Genomic DNA, 16,514 nt, shown 5'->3' on the forward strand with positions numbered 1-16,514 from the left:
AGCATCTCGTAGTTTACTTGTGATAAGATTCACCAACTAAGCCTTGTAACTTTTTGCCCTGCTGTGAAGGAAAAATAAATAAATAGATAGATAGATAGCCCAATTGTTCCAGACAGCCAGAGGAGGGGGGTGGCCCCAGTGTGCCCTTGGCTACCCCTTATTTGTCAGGCAGGTCGAAGTCGAGAAGTTCGAGAGTCTGTCTGAAGCCATGGTGCCCATGTGAGCAGAGTCTGCATCTGCAACAGCCTGTCTGACCTCAGCCCTTTCCGGGGCACACTTGAGGCAAAAGCCACACACCTCTGAAAGAAAATTCCAGCAAACAAGAATCCTGGCACCCTGTTCCTGCCTGAAGCCAGTGCTTAATATGTGTCTTAGTCCATTTGGGCTCCTATAGCTAAGAATTCCCTAGAGTGGGTAACGTACAAAAACATTTCTGTTATTGCACATGATGAGGAAAGCCCAAGGTCAAGGTGCCAGCAGACTCGGAGAGAGCCTCTTCTTTGTAGATGATGCCTTCTTGCTGCATTCTCATATGGCAGAAGGGGCAAAGAAGCTCCCACAAGCCTCTGTTACAAGAGCACTAATCCCTTTCATGAGGTTCCACCTTCCTGACCTAACCACTGCCCAAGAGCTCTGCTTTTGAATGCTATCACACTGGGGACTAGGTGTGAACATATGAATCCTGGAGAGATGCACACGTTCAGACCGTAGCACCGTTAGTGTCCAGACTGGCTGCACCTTAGGTATTGTAACTTACCAGGTGGCACCAGGCAGAAAGACTCCAGGCAGAAACGAGAAGGCAAGCATAGACTCAAGTGCTGAGCACACCTTTTCTGTTCAGGTTGGCACCAGCGAAGCTTCTTGCCCAGTCTCACATTCTAATTCTCAGAAACCATGACGTGTCCAGGAGATGTGCTGATCCCCAAGGACTGTCAGCACCAGTGCCTCCTTGCCCACCTTGAATCCATTCACAGCACATTATTCAGGACACTTGGCCTTCAACTGACATTATTATTTACATTTTTCCTCACCATAGCTTCCATACAGGCAGAGAAACAGGCTGCACAGTCAGGGATTACGGGGGAAGGTCTGGCTCTCTGGGCTCCTGAGTCCTTGATGCATCCTGGCCCACTGAGGCCAGGGATACAGGCTGCAACTGCCTGGGGTAGGCCAGTTTCCCTCTTTCGTATGGTCCCTACTCAGCCCTTCTGTCCGGGCCCAGGTCTAGTTCAGTCAGGAGAGTGGCTGAGAGGCAGAAGGGGGCCTCAATCCTCTACCACGGGCATCCAGGTCTCTGCTTAGCAGGCATCAGATTTGCATGTGGGAATTGCTGGTCCTTTTCATTTTAGCCTGACCTGGGAGTGTCGATCTTCGGGGCTGTTTTGCATGAAGTTGCCACCTGCAGCCCTCTGCCGTGGTGGAGCAATGAATGTGTTCTGTGCACACCAGGGCATGTGAAAACCCACCAATGCCACTGTCCAGACAGGGGCCTACAGTTGGTGTGGGATGACCTGCAGGGACCTGGGCTCCCTCTGCAGCTTGGGTCAGTATCTCAGGCCTAATTGGTGGCCCTCCCCTCTCTCCTCCGTCCCAGTGCTAAGCACCCCCTAGAACCTCAGCTATTCACCTTTCTCGGTTAATCAAAAGATTCCAAGAAAAGCCCATCAGAACCGTTTCCTCTGTGGAGCATTCAGGAACAATGGGTGTGCCCACAGCCGCACAGCCACCTTCATCCAGAGAGAGCGCCTTTGATTTTCCATTTGCTGAGCCTGTTAGCAGCTTGTTTGCTGTGACAGCTGGTGGTCATCTTTATTTCAAAGCGACACACAAACACTGTAGCCTTTGAAAGGATCAGGGCCCTCAGGACAGGTCTATGATTTTGGCATCAGCAGTCGTGTGGCCTTGGCAAGAGGTGGCGGGTGCTCCAGGTCCTCACCTTTGTCCCCCCCTCCTCCCCCCACCACCACCAAAGAGACCTCATTGTTCCTGGTCCTCTCGAGGATTTCCAGACTGGACTGTGGGTACCCCTCACCATCATAACCTCTGTCCTGTCTGCTGCTGGACTGTGCATCTGTCTGGAGGGAGGAGGGGGCCTGTTCTGTGCTCTGCTGTGTATAGTGTCAGGCCTGGCCCCTTTCGTTGACAATGCCTCCAACAGGACTGGCCCAGGCACCCTTGAAGCTGTGTTCAGGCTGCACCCACTGCTTGTGCAGGCCCCCAGCTGCCTCCTGGTGCCCACAGAGGTAGTGTGCAGCAGGCAGGGAGCTCTTGTGCAGCCACACTAGGTAAGGAAGCTTTTGAGCAGCCTCACTTTCTCTCTGGGGCTTCAAAGGACTCTTCAAGACCGGTAGGAACCATCGCACACTTCTCAGAGATGAGGCAGCTGAGGCCTACCTGAGGCCCCTTGCTCGTAAGCACCAGAACCAGCCTGGAGCCTGGCTCCTCGTCCAGGAGATGATGGCCCTCGCTGCCCTCCCCTCTGAAGATGCAGTCTCTCTCCAGGGAGCTTCGCTGAAGCAGCCCCTGGATGGCCGTGATATGCAGCACCTCTGCTACAGCCCCCTTTCTCTCCCCTGGCTGTGGGAGTGGGCGGGGTGGGCAGGAAGCCCCTCACGTGCAGCAGTGCAGCCTGCAGATGTTTCCGTCTCGCCAGGATGTTACTGGTGTCAGTAAATTCCCTGCTGCCACGTTTAAGGGCTGCATAGAGGTCCCTTGTCCGAAAAATAGAGATTTTATTTAAGCGTCATTGTACTAGACTTGGGTTACTTTCTTCCTTTCCACTTAACAGTGTGACTAGGAATATTCATGTGGCCGAGATTTCTGTTTTGTTTGTTTTTCTGCTAGAGGGTACATGTGTGTGTCACAGACAGAGAGGGACTTGAAAAAGCACTTCTCTTGGGGAACGAGCACACTGCAGTCCTTCCTCCCTGCTTCAGGATTTGGGGCACACACACACACACACACACACACACATGCACGTGCATGCACACAACTGGCATATTTCTCAAACTGCTCAGTCTGGGACTTGAGCTGCATGGTCGGCCATGTGGGATCTGGCTGCCTTACTAGCCCCAGAGCCTGCCCTGTATTTTTGCATACATTTGCAATTGTTTTGTTTGTTTGTTTCTTTCTTTCTCAAGCCTGTTATTTGTCCTGTAAGACACACACACACACACACACACATACACACGCACAGAGTCACCTCCAACAGTTTTCCTACTGCATTCCACACCAGCCTCAGCCCGCCAGGGTCACAGGCACATGCATGCACCCAGTGTGTACAGGGGGCTCTCAGGATGCCGGCTCAGGACAGCCCAGGAGCTTTCATGTGGCCGCTGCGTCACAGAGCATCGTTTACTGCTACGCCACTGGCTTTCTTAGGACAAACATTCCAGCAATGAAACTGCTTGATCACAGAATCAGATACATCTTTACTACGTTGTTATTTTGAAAGGTCGGACATGAAGCATTATGAGTATACCTATTTCACCACAGGCCCCCTAGAACTGGGTATTCACTCATGGTTTTTGCTCTTTGCTAATTAATTAGGTGAATAATTGAACTTTGCATTTATTTATCAGTACGGCGTACTCATTAGCCAGGGGCCTTTCTTCATGAATGAGTTGCTGACGGCCCCTTGTCCTTACTGATAGCGGAGGCATCCAGGATTTGGGCAGTCTTGCCGTAGCCCAGCGGATCATGGCCTGGCTCTGTGGGGCACGTGATCCTGGGTTCTCGGACGGAATGTAACCCTTGAGTAACCTGCGTGTCTGCCTCTCCACAGAACTGTCAGACCTTCAGCAGCCTCAGCAGCCTCAGCGCGGGCATGGAGGACTGCGACCCCCAGGGCCCCTTCGCTCTCCACATCAGCAGCACCAGGTCCTGGACCGCCTTGCTGTCAGCCTCTGGCCCGGGGGGCAGGACCCCTGCCGGGACCCCTGTACCCGAGCCTCTTCCCCCCTCCTTCGACGACCGCCTCATCTGCCAGGAGGACCTATCCTGTGAGGAGTCGGATGGCTGCGCCCTGGACGAGGACTGCGGCAGGAGAGGGGAGCCGGCCACAGCCTGGCGGGACCGCGGGGCTGCTGGGAACAGCCTCTGCTCCCTGGATGGCGAGTTGGACATTGAACAGATAGAGAACAACTGAAGGGCCATAGGCCCCAGGCAGGGGTGGGGTGCATTAGAATCCATGGGCCTCCCTCTGGGCACTAGGTGGGTACTTGAGAGGGGGAGCCCAACTCCTGGGCCTGACAAAAGCTTCCTGAGAGGCATCATGTCCTAGAGGGGAGCCCCCCACCTCCTGAGGAGGGGCTGTCCAGCCCGCAGTGCCAGCTCCGTGAAAGCTGGCCATACCATGCACCAGCTACTCGCATGTTGGCCACCAGGTCCACGGAACTACTGTAGCCCATAGAGCAGCTTTTTGGTTTGGGTCTTTTCCGCCTTTTTCCTCGTGGGATGTTGGGCAGTCTCTGTCATCTCCCCGGCAGAGCTGGGCACCACACTGCATTCCCCACATGGGGGCTGTCAGGGAGGGCCTGGGCTCAGGGCTGGGGCCAGGGTGCATCTGGCCATGTCAGAGCCCTTCACAGCCTCGCTCAGGTTCACGCTGGGGAGTCGGCCCCACAGCTTCTTTCACTCAGTTTTATTCCGTGCCTTCTCTCCCAGGTCTCCCTGCTTCAGGCTTGGGAAGGTTCGGGAGATGCTTCCTTCTGTAGTAACACCGGAACCATTTGGCCTTAATTCCAGGTGTGGAGACAGACTCCCTGGGGTGCTGGAGTGGCCCTCCGAGGGTAAAGCCGTGTTCTAACCCTAGGGCCCCTGGGAACAAACAACATGGGGGCGCTTGTTAAAGGCCATTCACATGGGATAGCAATTTGGTGGATTTGTTGGCCAAAAACACATCCACTTGCCTCTCCTGTGGCATGGAGAGCTGAACCCAGGGCTCTCAATTTTGGGAGTTGCTTTGGCAAAGCTGGCAGATGGCAGCCCTTCTCTGTAGCTAACCAGTCCCTGAGTGATTAGCTTGGTTGATTCGGGTGAGTGTAGAGATGCCACAGTAAAAGGGCAACCTCTTAAAAATGTCCTCAGGAGACAGGAGCTATGAGCAGGTCCACAGCAGGTCCAGGCCCTCTGCACATTTCAGGGGTGAAGGATGTCTGCCGGCTGCTTTGCAGAGGCTCCAGACAAGCTGCCCCGAGTCTCCTGCAGTATTTCCAAGCACATGCTCATTTTTTCATGGGGACTGCTGGCTTTAATCAAGGTGCACTAACCACCTCAAGACAAACCTACTCCTTGTTGGTTGACAGGAGCCCAGTCCTCGGTGCGGCCTCCCTGCTGCAGGCCTCAGCTACAGGCCCACCATTGAAGTTGCACTTGCACCGTCCCCAGCTCCTGACACACCTCTACAGCCCCCAGTGTCTAGGAGGAGCGAGACTGCCTGAGGGTTTACTCTCCATCCTGCCTTGCACACAAAACCACATGGGCTCTGCTCTCTGGGAATCTAGCTTTTAGCAAACTTGGCATCTTCCACAGACAATAGCAATTGGCCTGGCTTATGAGCAAGTGGCTCATTTTTCCCATAAGGCTAAAAATAACTGGTACGCTCTTGAGCTCGCTGACATGTGATAAAGGCACTTTGTAGCCATCACTTGCATTCACTTGTCCTCTAGACGAGGGAACGCCACGTCGACAGGCCGAGTCCAAATGGTTCTCACCTCCTTTCTCCGAAGGAAGGACCCCGATTGGGACACTTTGCTTAAACTTACACGTTTTACTACATCAAAAGGCTGATGGCTCAAGCTCTTATTTGCAGGAAGCCTCTGGCCCAGTGGCCCTCAGAGATTGTGTCGATAGCCTCTGGAAGGTGAGCAGGTCGGGTGCCTGGTGGGGAATCGATCGGCTCAGCTCAGTTTGCTATCGTTCCCACCTGAGGCACATCCACTTAGGACTCCGGGAAGCCAACCCAGAGAGCTGGTGACCCTGGCTACACAGGGCACTTGCCTGACCCCTGCCTGGTGGGTCATGGAGGCTGGGGCAGTTGTGGAAAGCGCATGTGCTCGTGTCCTCAGAAGCTGAGATGGGCGGCCCTGGCACCAAGAGGGGCCACACTGAGAGCGGCCACAGAGGCAACGCAGCCTCTAAAGCAGACCTTCCTGTGGAAGGCGGAGGTCGGGCACCTCCTGGTCCATGCCACAGTGAGGGTGGGAGTGAGTGCAGCCGTGGTCAAGTCCTGAAGCAGCCCCAGGAAGGGAGGCACATGGGGGCAGGTGTGTCCAGCCTGCCACCTACCCTTCTGCTCAGGCCCGGTGATGGGAAAAGACAAGCAGTGGAGCAGAATCACACCCTCATCCTCCTTACCTCTCCCCAAGCAGATCTCATTGACCAGCATGCCCAGCTCAGAGCACTTACGGGCAGAAGTGATCCAGGCCCAAGATAGGGATGGGTCCTTTCTGCCTCCTCAGGACCCTCTTGCCCGTTCCCACTCCCAGCAAAGCTCCTAGCCCAAGCCCACAAAAGCAGCAGTTAGGGGAGAAAATGGTAGTGTCCCTAACACTTAGAGAAAGAAATGGTCTTCATTTGGTTTCATGATTTTCTTTTCATAAGAGAGAGAGAGGCTCCATCTGGAAGGTGCCATCATGTTTCCTGAGCTGCCACACCACCCAGGGAGGCCTGTTTCCATGCCCCACTCCACTGGCCCCCAGGCTTTGTTCTTAGAGCCCCTGGAGCGAAATCCACCCAGGAGGCTCCTTCTGACCCCCGCGTGCTTATTGCCACGGGGCCGTGGCAGTTAAGCTCATGTCACCCAGTGCAGCCCATATGGCAGGGCAGGAGCCTCACTTTTGTCGGGGCACTGCCTATGAATTCTGCCTCTGTGGGGAGATTGAGAAGTGCAGGGCCGGGAGGCCAGCTGTGCAGACCATCTACTGAGAGGGCCCTGGGAGGACAACGGTGGGCTGTGGCGCCAGCACTGCCCGGTGGGGAAGAGGTGCCCACTGTCACATGGCCTTCCCTCTCGCTCCAGAAGCCATTGGAACAAACAGGACCTGCCGTCTGCCTGTGGGGGCCTGGGCCTGAGGTCAGGGCCCAGCCTCACCGTTTACATTACCGTAAACCTCTTGCCTTACTCGCGGTGGAGGCTGGAGCTGGCCCAGGACCCACGGACAGCCCTGTCTAGGCCCACCAGGAGCTTGTTCTGACCATACATAGGGGTTTGCATTCTCAGAAAGCCTTACTTTTCAAAACAATTTTTGTAGCAGGAAAGTTTTGTGAATTTGTATGCTGAAAAAATTTCAATAAAGGAAAAGTCCACATTAAAAAGAAACCCAAATTTCCAAACGGGTCTTCTAGGCTGGGGGCAGCGGGTGGGGCGTGTCTGGTTTTCCATGCGCTGGCAGATGCTGTGAGGGGGCGTCAGGGCACTGCCTGCCAGACCAAGCCTCTAGCAAATAAAACGCGCCTGGGTCCCGTGCCTTGGGCTTGGGCTTGGCATTGTGCAGACGGTAGCGCCGGGCACAGAGCAGGCGGCCACATGCTGGGGCTGGGCGCTCCAGTCCAACTGGGCAGTGATGCTGCACCTTGCCACACGCACGCCATCGGCCAAACCCCTCCTGTTGGTGCCAGTCAGAGAAAAACATGTCTCTTTAAAAAGAAAAACTTTGTTTTTAATTGCAGGCTGAAGCGGAGCTCTTAGAGCCTAGATAGGATAGTCTGACCTAGCAGTATCTGGCAGATGAATTTTCAGCACGGGGAGATGTCCTGGGAGACAGCATGTAGACTGTCCCTCAGGCTGTAGCGTGCTTTCCCAAACTAGATGGCGTTGGCGTTGCAGAGCTTCAGCAAGTGGTGACCAGAGAGCCCAGTGTTGGGCCAGGCCCCTGCCCAGGGCCAAGTGCTCTGTGCACAGAGGGTGCAGGTCTGTGTCCCCCCAACGCCACCCACCGCAGCCCGTCCTCTCAGGGCAGGCCGTGACTGTCTTGCACTAGAGCCACTCTAGTCTCTCAGGAATTTGCTTGTTACTTTTACTGTGTAAATAAAGCTTCCTGGTTCAGTATCCAGCTGCCTGGAGCTGGCTATGTGGTTTCTGTTGGGTGCAGCAAACCGGCAGGCCCAGCCCTGCCCCTAGGAGCATTTGCTCTGGTCTGGGGGGCACAGACTGGATCCTTCTGTCCTCCCAAGCCTCAGGGTCAGGATCCATTTAGGGGAGGGAGGTGACATCTCACAGTTACGCCACAAGGCTCAGACACAGGACGGCTGTGTGAACAACTGTAGGGGAAGGCCCGGGCCATGGCTGCGGTCCTGGGGGCCCTTCTAGAGGCAGGCTGTCCAGGCAGCCCCATGCCCAGGGGCAGTGTGCATGCGTTCGTAGGTAGAGGAGCCCAGCCTCTCACTCTGGCTAGGAGCCAGGGCCCCCGGGGCAGCACAGGGGTGGCCCTCCCTCTGTAATTTCTAAGTCTGTGCTTTTCACAGATCATGGTCTTTTTGTGTGAGCACATCAGCCTCACCCCCTCTTCAGCCCCCAAGCCAGGCCAGCTCACAGGCGCATCTGACATGAGGCTTCATCTGTGGGACACTGGACAGCCTTCTGGTCTGTGGAAGGCACATATGAGCGATTCGAGGTCAAGCCACACAAGCCACACAGTCCAGATGTGCCTCGAAGTGCCTAGAAGGAAGACCAAGAGGGAACCTTCCCAGAGAGCAACTGTAGTCAAACTGAGTAACGAATGGGTTTTTAAAATACTTTCTTGTTAAATTTCCTACAATAATATATACTACTTTTATAATCTAAGAAAATTAAAACTTAAAGAAACAGATAATGCAAACTGCCCAGCAGATCCTCTAAACCAGGACACTTCATCCCCCCAACCCCCCGCCCAGAGGTTTTTGCTATAGGGCGCATGCACTTGCCAGAAAGAGGGACAGAAAGTGAGAAATCACCCCCCCAGGGGGGATGGCCACATCACAATCCTTTCTTCTCCATTCTCCTCTCAGGATCCTGGGCACGCACTCACATGTACCTGCATGAGTTTAAGCCACCTGGCCTGGGACTCGAACTGCAGTCAGCTACATGGGAGTCCAGTGACATAGCCACTATGCCAACTGCTGGTCCGGTAAACCAGGACACTTCTAAGAGGAAGCTCAAACTGTTGATAATTACACTGGGATGGGAGATGGATCCATGAGTACCCTGTAGGCGTGTCTCGTGTCAGTCCCTCCCTGGGGCCCCATCTCTGCATAAGATGAAGATGCAGAAGCTTTTCCATCTGTCAGCTGCTCACCAGCTTCTCCAAGAGGGGCAGGGACTGCCCAGGGGAAGGACCCAAGACCTCAGTGCCACCAGGTCAGCGCTTAGCCTTTCTGAGCCTTTGGAGGGACCTGCCTTCAGCCTGAATTGGAGGAGAGAGGAACTAGTTACCTGGGCCCAGGGGTACACACACTTGGTGCTAAGGACTCTGCCTCCTGTCTGTGAGATGAGGGTGTGGGTGTCCACTGTCCCCAACCCTACCCCTCTCTGGGAATTTGGTGGGATCAGCATTGCAGCCCTGCTCAAGGCTAGCTTGTTCCCTGCCAAACTGAGTCCTCCTGGGCCTTTCCTGCAGACTCTGAGGTGGTGGAACCATTTGCTTGCTGTCTGCAGAGTGGCTAGGATTGGGAGAGAAGGGGTCCCCGTGATAATACCGGGGACCCCAGGTCCAGCCAGGTCTGGACTTGTAGTCACGTGAGATAGTAAAATGTCCAGCTGGATTAACCCAACTTGAATTGGGTTTCTTAAGCTGGCACATTCAGCCCAGGGCTAAGTATGGATGGGCGAGGCCCCTAAAGAGTTCTGGGAACCAGCAGTTAGCGTAATGGCTATGTTGCTGGACTCCCACGTAGTCGACCGCGGTTCACGTCCCGGACCCGGTGGCTTAAAACTCACGCCGGGCGCGTGTGCGTGCGTGCCCAAGATCCCGAGAGGAGAATGGAGGAGAAGGGATTGCGGCGTGACCATCCCCCCTGGGGGGTGATTTCTTGCTTTCTGTCTCTATGTCTCTCTCTGTCTGTCTGGCGAGGGCACGCGCCCTACAGTGAAAATCTCTCAAAAAAAAAAAAAAAAAAAGTTCTGCCTGCTCGGCTTCTCATCCCCAAACACACCTGTTCCTCCTGAGCACCACTCTGCTGAGAAGTGTGGCTAAGCCCTAAGCTGCTGCCTCACTTCAAGTCTGTGCAAAAGTCTGGAAGCCAACCTGGCCTGTTGCCTGGGTTTTGAGGGCCTGTTTCTTAGCAGTAGCTCCTTGGTGTATGTCCTGAACATAGGCCCTTAGCCACTGCCAGCCCTAAACTCCAGTCCTACATGTGGCTGATGGCTCTAGACCTTCTCTGGTCTAAGGACCTGAGCCCATCTGCCTTCCATAGGTATGGAAGGACAGCCCAGCAGGCCACAGTTGAACAACAGGGCAGGGGTTCCTCTGTCCCAGCCTGGGGACAGGGTACCCTAGCAGGGCTCAATCATTGCCTGTTATAGAAATGAATGTTCGCATTTTTCAGATGATGTAACGGGCTCAGGGGTTGCATGGCTCCCCTCATGGGTAGGGCTGGACCTCACTCCTAGAATATTTCATCTCTAGAGAACATGCCAGTGTGCTGACTCACCTGAAAGTTCACAGCCACTGGGGCCACCACAGGCCAACCCCCAGGAAAGAATTCCAGACAGAGGTGGGGGATCACATTGCAGAAGGGACTAGAAAGGGCATGGGACAGTCTCTGACCTTGGTGTAAGTCTCGCTTCTGCCCCTTACTGTCAGCCCGTGGGTGGGTCACTTTCTCTCTGCACATTTTGTTTCTTCATGAATGGGAAGAATGCCAATGTCCACTGAGCCCATTGTGGCCCAGCGGGCAGCATATTCTCTGCCCAAAGTGGATGTCTGCACCCTGAGGAGTTGACCTCATCCCCTCACTCCTGGGCAGCAACTTGACAGAGCAGCTTGACCATGTAAGACCAGCCTCCTTCCTCTAGGGGAGCACTGCCCTGGCTGCAGGCTCCTGTCAAGGAGCACAGGAAGGAAGCCCATTGAAAATGAAAGGAAAACCCACAAAACACCAAAAGCATGCCACACACACACACACACACACACACACACACCACGGCTAACCCACTGCAGCCCACTCCTGAGCCTCCCCTTTGTGCTGACAAGCTGCAGTTAGGGAACTCCATCAATGAGCAAGCCACCTGCACGTATTGCAGCTAAGAGGCCTGTAGTCCACCCTCGACACCAATGCAACAGCCTCTCATCACAGTGGGAAGACCGGGCCACCAGTTCCTCCTAATCCCAAATTAAAGGTGGCCAGCCTGCCCGGCAAGGCCAGGAGCTGCATTTCCTCCACCAGGGGGGCTGAGGTTTCAGGGCCCAGTGCTCTTACCTGCCTCATTTAATGAAAAGCCATTACAGAGAAGTTGTCTCCCAAGGTTTATCAGTGGCTTCTGTATTGATTTGGGGAGAAACAGAGCAATCAAGTTATCCATCCAGCTGACTGGTTCTGAAAGCTGAAACGGGTTATGAGTGAATTTGGCCCCAGAGGCCTTGCGGGGAAGACCACAGCTCCCTTGGTCTGGAAAGTGCTTTCACTGCCACCAGGCCCGGGGCTGCTCTGTTAGGCAGCACCAACATTTGCCCTGGTCTGCCTCGTCCTGAGTGGGACCCATGGCAGTTCACTGTCCCCCTAGGCCTCAGTTTCTCCATTTGTTAAATGAAGAGGTCAGAGCAGAGAGGTTTTTGCGACGTTCAGCAGCTCGAGCACACAGTCCAACCAGGGTTAGTGTTCCAGATCCTGCTCGCAGCCAGTCCCCAGGTGGCCTTCCTGACAAAGCTAGAGTCAGGGCTGGCTTTGTAGCCAGCCTAGGGGGTCAAGGGAGTCAGATCCTTCATGGCCAACCACAGTTTGAATCCTGACCCTGGTAGCTTGAAAACACACTGCCTGTGCCCCAAATCCTGACAGGACGGAGGTGGAGGAGTTTGGTGGAAGAAAACACCTCCCATGCACCATTGGGAGGTGCTTTCTTCCTCCTGCTCTCTGGCAACTAGAGGGAAAAAAAAGGAGAAAAAAGCCTGAGTCAAAGCCTGCTGTTTAAGGCAGTTTATCGAACCTTCCATTTCCTCCTATACAGGTCGGACATGACACACTCAAGTCCACATAGCAGCTCCAGAAAGGACCCTCTGTGCCTGCGAGCTTGACTGCAGAGGGTCAGTCCTTATTCTCTAGGGTGATAGTTTTTGAAGTGCCCCCTGGGAGCTGCCCCGCGCTTGTGGGGACAGGAAAAGTCACCTGGACCGGCTGGGCTATTCTTGTTTGGGGGTGGGGTGGCAGTGTGCTGATGGGCCACTCTGACACTAGGGGCGAGGACGGGTGGTGCGGGGTGGCAACGGGGATAGCTGGGCAGTCCCAGAGAGACTGCTGGGCCCTGGGCTGCACAATCGGCGACAGTAGGTCCCAGAAAGGCCTCTCAGCTAGGTGGTACCATCCGCATTTAAAGGACCAGGAGCAAATGGTGAGTGGGCAAATTCAGGCACCTTCCAGCCCGTGCCCAGAGGGCTTGCATTTCTCATGCGGCCTGACAGATCTGTCCCACCCTCCTGGACTGCACTTCTTGGTTCTATGGCCAGGATCCAGACAGGAAAGCAGGTCACCCAGGGAGGGAACAAGTCTCTGTCCAGGAGTATGACTGGGGAGGGGGTGGAAAAGGGGATAGAGGAAGAGGCTGGCTGGCTCAGGTCTGGGGACAGGGCAGCCCAGACTGCCTCGCAGGGCAGAAGGCCGGGCTATCAGGGCCTCGGGCGGTCCAGGTACTGGATTGGGTAGGAGGAGGTGGGGCCCTCCCGAAGTCTCATCACTTGTCTGCGTGCTGCAGCAGCAGGTCCACAGCCTCCGCGAGGTTGTCCACGTACCCGTCAGCCTTCACATCGGGATGGTGCTCATCACCAGGCCTGGAGAGCAGAGCACAGGTTAGTCAGTGATCCACGCTGACCCCTGTGAAGCCACACCGGTGGCTGCAGTGAAGCCCCCCATATAGCACCGGTCCGACCTTACCCTGAGGACACCCTGTGTCTGCTCCGACAGTCTATCCTGCATGTCCTCTGCGCCACCCACCACACTCCCCAGGCACATGCCTTCCCGTCCCTCTCCAAACCTGTCTCCAGCAGAATCATTTTCCCCATAAGATTGGGCCATGGGCACCTCCTGCTCTGAGCTCTTTGGGACTCACTTCATACCTCTGGACTGTCCTGGCGGGGTTCAGGGGCAAGAGCTGTGGACATATGTATAGTAGGAAAGGCCAGGGAAGGGGACCCAGAGTTCCTGCCTGTTCAAATGGGCCCAGGGTGTCCACGAAAGCCAGATGCCATCTGGCCCGTGCCCTCCAAGGCAACTCCCACTCAACAGGTGGTGGCACCAGGCTCCTCGCAAAGCCACTGTCTGGCTGCAGCCCTGGGTGCTGGTCCTCCCAGGCCTTCATCCCTTCACCAGGTATCTCCTGAGGCCCACGGGGTGCTGAGAATGAGATCACAAGACAGCGCAGCCACCTATGTGGTTCTGCCTGGGAGTTTGTGGACAAGGGACTGTGGGCCGAGTCCTGAAGTTGGACAAGGGCTCCAGGTAGACTCACGAAGGTGGTTGGGGTTGGCTAGTGGGGATACCACGAGCCTTGACAGACATGAGGAGGTAGGAACTAACTGCAGGGGCCAAGAAGGGTCTTAGCTGGAGTCCGGTCCTGGCCACCAGAAGTCCCTCCCTAATGCGCATGGGCTGGTCCCCCATGGGACCCGGAGAGGCCCAGCTGGAGGTTGCAGGAGGTAGGAGCCCACCCGTCTGCACACCCACCGCTGCCTGGATCACCCCAAAGCTTGCCCTGAGCTCTCTGGGAAAGCACGAAAACCGCACCCTCGGGCAACCAGCACTACCACCTCGGAAGCTCCCACCCTGGTCTGGGAGGAAGTGGTTGAAGTTGGTTCCAACAGCATCTAAAAGTCATGTGGTCCCATGCAAGGGTTTGGTTTCTGCAAAGGAATTTACCCTAAATTGACTGTCATGAACAAGGACTCTTTATTATTATTATTATTAAATAATTATTTTATTTAAATTTATTTATTCATTTATTTATTTTTATTTGACCAGAAAAGTGACAGAGCCAGAGAGAGAGAGAGACAAAGTGAGAAGGCAAGATGACAGGTCCGGGACTCGAACTACGATCAGCCATGTGGGAGTCCAGCGCCCTTAACTAACATGGCAGCTGCCAGCCCTGAGCAAGGACGCTTTCTTTTGAAGGGCTTTCAGTCCAGTGGTCTGGACTCCTGCCAGGAGTGGTAACTGGTGGACACAGGCACGGCGTATCACGCTGGCCATGCTCCATGCCCTTTGTTGTATCACGGCTTCCGGATCTCAGAAAAGCCATCATAAGCACAGCGGATCTGTTACCATCACTGGCTCTTGTGTAGCCCAGGGCCTGGCCAGCCACAGCCCCCGGGCTGACTCCTGCTGCAGCCTATGTTTATGTGCTTAAAGGGTTGTGAGCAGGAAAGAACATGTGACAGAGGCTATGTGTAACCTACCACGCTTAAAGTAGTTCCTCTTTGGGGCCCTGCAGAAAAAGGTTCAGACCCCTGCTCGGGCCAATCTGCTGTCCTCGGTGTTGGGACAGTTCTTCCTATGGGCAGGCCTTTCTGGAAACCTAGCGCTCCCTGCTCAAGCATCCTGTGCTTGGGAGAAGTGGGCAGCTCTGGGCTGGGCGGGGTCAGCCTGGGCTCCCTGGAAGTGCTGTTAAGTGGACCCTGCCAACTACACCAGCTCCAGGCAGTGTAGACCCTGTGGCCACAGGGCAGAGTGAGGCAGCAGGTACCAAGTGCCCATGATGCTGCCTACGTGTGCCTGTTCAGAGTAAAACAGACCATGGCACAGCAGGGTGGGTCAGCAGGTGGCTAGGAGGGCCCTCTGAGATAGGCAGAGGCGGTAAGCCAGCCCTGGGCAAACCTGTGCTGGGATGATAACCATGGCTCCACCTCACCATCTGTGACCTTGGGCAAGCCCCTGCAGCCTCCGTGCCTCCCTGTCTCTAAGGTGATAACAGTTCACGCCCCAGGTCCCAGGAGCAGGGTGTGAACTGACAGAGACATTGGAGGCTGGAAGGACAGGCTGGCATGGGGGCTCCTTGCTGTTGCAGCTGTCACTGAGAGCTCAGCCACTCTGCACTGCTGCATACTGTGGGCCACAGCTAGGGCTGGCCAGAGATGGGACAGTGACAAGACCTCGAGCCTTCTGTGGCACAGACTGGTGGGGACAGGCAGGCAGATGTGGGCATGTGAGGTGCAGGGAGGCCTGGACGAGAGGGAGCACACCTACCACAGCACTTGGGGTGGTCAGGAAGGCTCGGATCACCCTAGAGCCCCAGCAGGTCCGCACCCCCAGATGGTGCAGCGGAGGGTGCCTACAGCCCCCGCTCTCACGTCTGCTTGGCCTGTGTAGGTGGGGCCAAGTTGCCTTGATGTGCACTTGGGCTTCCCTCTGCTCCCATGAGGCCGAACGGCATCTCTGGAGCCCTGCTTGCCAACACGCATGGGTGCCCCAGGCCCCCTTATGAAGCAGTTGTCGAGGGCAGCAGGATGAGCAGCCAGGCTTCAGGTCTGATGCCCCGCCCGGACCCCTGCCGGTTCCCGTGTGATGTCCGACTTTCTCCTTGTTACACCAGTTAGTGAGGTTGCTCGATGTGGAGAAGTCTCCCAGCAAACATGGCTCCCCTGTTCATCCATGTCCTTGGGGCGGCTGGCCCCTGGATCCCCTCCTCAGACCTCTTCACCCAGTGCCCTCAGGCCAGTTTACCGTCCAAATGAAATGAACCTTGAGAGAAAACCAGAATTCCCCCATAAGAGGTGCTTTGTAAGGAGACACCGGGCAGCCCCACTCCTCCGCACAGTACCTATCTGAATGGCGAATATGGTTAATTATGTTTAATTACATAGCATTTCAATTCAAGAACCCACTAAAAGAAAGGGTTGCATTAGCAGCCAGCCAGTGTTTGCCCACACGCAGAGGAAATCGTGGACTTTTATGTCCGAATTAGGTGACGCCGTTGTGGGCCGTGGGCCGTGGCCCCCAGTGGGCTGCAAAAGCGGGAGGGGACTCGTTCCGGGCTGTGCTATGCTTGGTCCACCGCGCTGGGCGGAGAAGACCCTGGCGCACGGGCTAGTGCCTGTGACCATGAGCCTCAGATTTCCTGCTCTGGGAGCCGAAACGAGGAACTTAGCAAAGACGCACCCCTCGCCAGTGGACACGGAGCAGAGGGGAGGCAGGAAGGGCTGAAAGACCTCCCTGCCCACAACTGGCCCTACTAGGACAGAGTGGGACATATGTGTGACCTGGGAGGCACCAGGGAAGAGCAGAGGGGAGCATGGCCGGCAGGGACAGCTGAGATGGGACATGGGGAGAGAGATGGAGGGACACAGAGACATGCAGAGGAAGAAGGAAGGAAGAAGAGTGGCAGGAAGGGTGGT

General features: G+C 55.5%; 2 protein-coding genes across 2 annotated transcripts in view; one reads left to right on the plus strand and one right to left on the minus strand.

Moving 5' to 3' along the window:
• The window catches only part of FAM53B (family with sequence similarity 53 member B), a 90,326-nt gene extending 81,452 nt beyond the window's left edge, over positions 1 to 8,874 (plus strand). Inside the window, exon 4 of the mRNA XM_027770126.1 lies at positions 3,785 to 8,874. Coding sequence (XP_027625927.1) covers positions 3,785 to 4,147 — 363 coding nt within the window. The 3' untranslated portion in view covers positions 4,148 to 8,874. The remainder of the gene's footprint in view (positions 1 to 3,784) is intronic.
• A 3,222-nt stretch (positions 8,875 to 12,096) lies between these two features.
• Positions 12,097 to 16,514, minus strand: part of LHPP (phospholysine phosphohistidine inorganic pyrophosphate phosphatase) — a gene marked incomplete at its 5' end in the record, with an annotated part of 181,856 nt that continues 177,438 nt past the window's right edge. Inside the window, 1 exon segment of the mRNA XM_006143915.2 lies at positions 12,097 to 12,959. Coding sequence (XP_006143977.2) covers positions 12,863 to 12,959 — 97 coding nt within the window.

Source organism: Tupaia chinensis, unplaced genomic scaffold (genome assembly GCF_000334495.1).
Source record: "Tupaia chinensis unplaced genomic scaffold, TupChi_1.0 Scaffold000113_1, whole genome shotgun sequence".
NCBI classification, from domain to species: domain Eukaryota; kingdom Metazoa; phylum Chordata; class Mammalia; order Scandentia; family Tupaiidae; genus Tupaia; species Tupaia belangeri.